At 35.9% G+C, this 4,569-nt stretch overlaps 1 protein-coding gene across 2 annotated transcripts in view; it reads left to right on the top strand.

Moving 5' to 3' along the window:
- The window catches only part of Smp_156000.1, a gene marked incomplete at both ends in the record, with an annotated part of 26,023 nt that overhangs the window by 8,285 nt on the left and 13,169 nt on the right, over positions 1–4,569 (top strand). For both annotated transcript variants that reach the window (XM_018793840.1, XM_018793841.1), the window contains one exon: positions 578–659. In XM_018793840.1, coding sequence (XP_018648312.1) covers positions 578–659 — 82 coding nt within the window. The remainder of the gene's footprint in view (positions 1–577; positions 660–4,569) is intronic.

Raw genomic sequence — 4,569 nt, 5'->3', positions numbered from 1 at the left:
TGTTCTAGCTTCAATTGCCCCATGATTTCAACTATGAATATACATTAATCATCAGTCTTTTTTATCCTGTTGTTGCATTACATATTCATACTTTAACTCGATACCCTTTTATTATGTTTATATAAAGTCGATATTTATGATTCAAATTATATCTCATCTAATTTAACAGAAAAACAAATTAGTTGGATATAAAATATTGTAAATCATAAATTCAGCTTAGTATATGGTAGATTTCCGCTGTATTCAGACATCTAGAAGATGCGATTCGAATCCCACATAATCTAACTTGTTCTCTTTACTACATTCAAATGTATCATTCTCATATGTAGTAGTAACGTATTCTAAACAGAATATCTAATGTATATACTACATTAGGTACTTCTATAAATTGCACACTAAAGAAAGATCATTCATCTAATTATTCAATTGATGATTGTTTTCATGAATCACTTCCACTAACCTCTATGAAAGTAGTTTTACTATTATGTTAACTTTTTCAGCTTACTAATGTATACATATATATATCGTTTGTAATGAATTTACTTGTTCTTTATACATATTTATTTTATTTTATTAGAATTACTGACTATGTAGATCCTGAATGGCGTATGATAGCATTTATTCAATGGTATCTTACTACATTTCATTCTGGACATCTGGTTTGTTCTTATTTTATTGGTGTATATTTTTCTAGTTTTTTTCTTTATTATTTATTTGTTATTTATTTAATCACATACATATTGGTACGAAGGGCACCGGATACATATGCGCCACACAAAATAACGAGAATATGAGGAGAAAGGGGGAAGATGCGTATATATAAAAGAAGGAAAAAAAAGAGAAATGATGGGGGGAACTGAAATGTACAACCAGAAGAACTCTCTCAGTTAAGAAAGTTATAGCCACTCTTTATGAAGAAAGTAAAAGAAGGTTACAGCAGGCTCGCCACTGGCTTCTATTCTGAACCATATCTGATAACGTCTCTATCCACTGTGTTGCACCATCTCTCGGACTCCAGCCAGGGATTCGTGAAGGACCAACAGAGGCTAGCCCTTTGCATCTTTCTTTCATACCACGACACCATGTCATACACTGACCACCTCTCCGCTTTTTCCAACCAGTCCCAGCGTCGGTAAATAATACACGTCTTTAAATAATGCACACACAAATATATGAAATGACGCATTCTACTGATAATTTTTTATTATTTAAAATACAGTGTAATAGTTTTATCATTATCTATATTATTTACCATGAAAAATTCTTGTTTGTATTGGATATCAACTATTGATAGTTAAAAAAAAATGTTTCTTTCAATAAATTTGACCCATTTTTTTAATAGAATAAATTAAATCATAAATTATTTATCGATTATCATTGTTATGAAGGAGTTCATGAGACCATGTATTACTTGCCAACAGAGTTATCAACTATACAAACTCTCTACTTTATAAATTAACTATTTGCCAATTCATCTACTTCTATGGAGCCAGGTATATAGGGCATAAAATTCGGCAAGTCTGTCATCACATAACAGAACATCATCCGTCTTGGTTAAGCAAAAGACAAGCAAAAGCGATTAAGAGTTCTATTCTCGGCCACGCGTATACAGCATCTGCCAGGGACGTCCTACTCATTGTCTTCTCTCAGAGGGGTGTTGTTTAAAAAATTGAGAGGACGAAAAGCCAATGTCTGGAGCTTTAACCGGGCAGTGGACACAGTGAGTCTACCTGGGGGAGTTGGGAAACCCTGATTCCAAACCAATGGTGCACATAGGCTCCAGTACCCTAAGGGAACAAATGGCGTATGAATCAATCGTTGGTCACCGTCTACCATGGGACTGCATCTCCTTACGTTGCTCCACTGCCTTGTGGATTAGACCTCTAGGACAAAGGCTCGGGGTGTGGCCCCTTAAGAAAACCATCTGCTTCGGTTTGGGCACCTGAGCAGTATCATAGACCTCACACATTTAAATGAAATGACAATTTTTTGTGTGGCGCATATATATCTGGTGCTTTTTTGTACCAATATTTATGTGTGAACAAATTAATAAATAAATATTCTCTCTCACTTGGTGGATACGGGTTATGAAATTTACTTGAACAAAGCTCATAAGGATACCCACCATATTCCATCAAATTTACCACATGGTTTACGAGTTCGTTTATACAACCACTTTCACTACTTTGGCCATCGGTATGGGAGTGAGTTTGTAGCTGGATGTCTAAATTCTTCCACTTTTGTATTTGATATATTCTCAATATCCGTCTCTTGATTCTTACATAACTACCATCATACTTACTTTTCATCAAAATATTTTGTTAGTTCTTTCCATACATTATACTACGTAGCAAATGTTTGATTTTTCAAATAATCCTTTTATTATCATAATCCTGTTTTTTCCAACTACTTAGTATTGTTTTATTCTCAGTGTGTCATAATATATTTAGTACGTAACGTAACTACTCGATGGGCATCATTTCATTAATGTAGAGCCAAATGTCAAAATGGGAGTTTTCACCCAACACACTATTCAATCGTTATTTTTTGTATCCTTCATTTATTCTTCATGTATTTCTTTATTTTTGTCATAAAAAGTGAATTAAATCTGCGTTTAGTTGTTGTTAAGTTGCGGTGATTGTCTGTTAATAAAACCTTAAAATTCAACAATTCCCACAAATTCTGTCACATCAATAATGATCACTTACTCACTAGCGATTTATCTCAAGAGGTAATTCCCGGAGTTCTAATGAGAAACTAACTATTTGCGTTCCACTATATCGAGTGTGATGCCGTTACTCAACAGCGACTGTGAAAGATGTTTGCATTATTTTGCGAATTGGTTGAAATTAAACATGTATACTATTGAATGTTTGCTCAATGATCTATAAGTTAAGAAGCTCCTACGAGACCTGAAGGTTCTTTACTTACTTCCTAGTAGAGTCATAAATGGACGCTACTGTGGAGTGGTCTCATAATAAAATGAGTCAGCTTTTCAGTACATCTCGGCTTTGAACAATTTTCGAACTAATGTCACTTCCTCATATAAACTATGATATTCGGCAGGAATCCTCACAAACCTATTAAACTGAAGTTACTTCAAGGGATCACTTGGAATAATCAGGTCCATTCTCAGTCTGAATTATGAACCCATATCAATTATTTTTTCTACAATAGGACAATGTCTATAAACTTCACTCCTCTTTTAATCATTCAAAGGTCTTGTCACCTAACTAATTAAATATAAAAGCTTGTATTCGTTTTCCTGTCTTCTACCCATCTAGTCACGAAACCAAGTCATCGAATGTCTGTAGCAGTTGTTAGTATTTTTCATTCGCTAATCGTTAAATTGTGTCTGTTTATACACAGAAATGGATGGCGGCTAGCAGTGGAGTCTAGAATGCGTGTTCCGTCCTATTTGAGACTCGTCAGACGGATGTATCGCTTATGTGTTTTTGTAATGAAAGGGTTTTTAACTAGAACACGATATTTTGAACTATTCTGATTAAAAATAAACCACTTAACAGTAAAATATATGTGCTAACATTAGTTAGAATACTTCTTTTTGTCTGTTTAAGTTGTTTAAAAGAATTATTTAATGAGGTTTACTAAAGGTAATATTTTTGGAATGTATATGTATCTTTTAAGACAATCGTTGTTGTTTAAGTTATAAACACATTGAGAAAGTAAAGCCTCATTACTTATTTGTTTTATGTGCCCATTGAATAAAACGACTGTTCATTCTAGTCGTTGTTCTGTTACCTTGACAATATTGCTTGAATTCCTTTAATGTCTAACTTATTTTTCTCTATTTAACACCAAACATATGAATATTAGAGATTATTTCATTTCGTTGCCCCCGAATGCCCTGGTACGACCGAGAGTGGGGAGGGCCCGCCCGCTCTCTCGAAATGCTCTCACATGACCACGCGTATACAGGCTCTGCCAGGGAAGTCCTACACTTAGTTTTCTACTGCATAATATCACTTATTATTTATTTAAACAAATAAGCATTGATACAAGGAGGCGACAAATATATATGCGCCACACAATTATGTGAGGGCTATGATATTGCCCAGGTGCCGAGACCGAAGCAGGTAGTTTACTTAGAGGGCCAAACCCGGAGCCTTTGACCTAAAGGTCTGACCCACAAGGTAGTGGGGCATCGTGAGGAGATGCAGTCCCATAATAGACGGTGACCAACAATCGGTTCATATTACAATTGATTGATCACTGGGTGGTGATTAATGTCATGCGTGCCAAGTCCTTCTTAGTGCTGATCGAATGCTATCGATCAAGTTGCAATATGGCTACCAGTCTAGGTGGCTCGACACTGCGTGCACTATATATATTGAGGTAAGATGGTGGTTGGAGGTGGTCAACAGGAAACCCTGGACCCGGGTTTCGTGCTACTTGGCACTCGTCAGCAAGGTGTACCTGTAATCTTGAGGAAACTGATGCTCCCTGGCGGATTCGATCCCGTGTCATTCAGCTTCACAGTCAGAGACGTTACCACTGAGGTATTCGGGCTGCGACCGACCTCCTGTAGGACTGAGATGTAATCACAAC

Source organism: Schistosoma mansoni, chromosome 1 (assembly GCF_000237925.1).
Source record: "Schistosoma mansoni strain Puerto Rico chromosome 1, complete genome".
Classification (NCBI taxonomy): domain Eukaryota; kingdom Metazoa; phylum Platyhelminthes; class Trematoda; order Strigeidida; family Schistosomatidae; genus Schistosoma; species Schistosoma mansoni.
The sequence above is the reverse complement of the archived record's forward strand: the minus strand, read 5'-3'. Positions and strand labels throughout refer to the sequence as shown.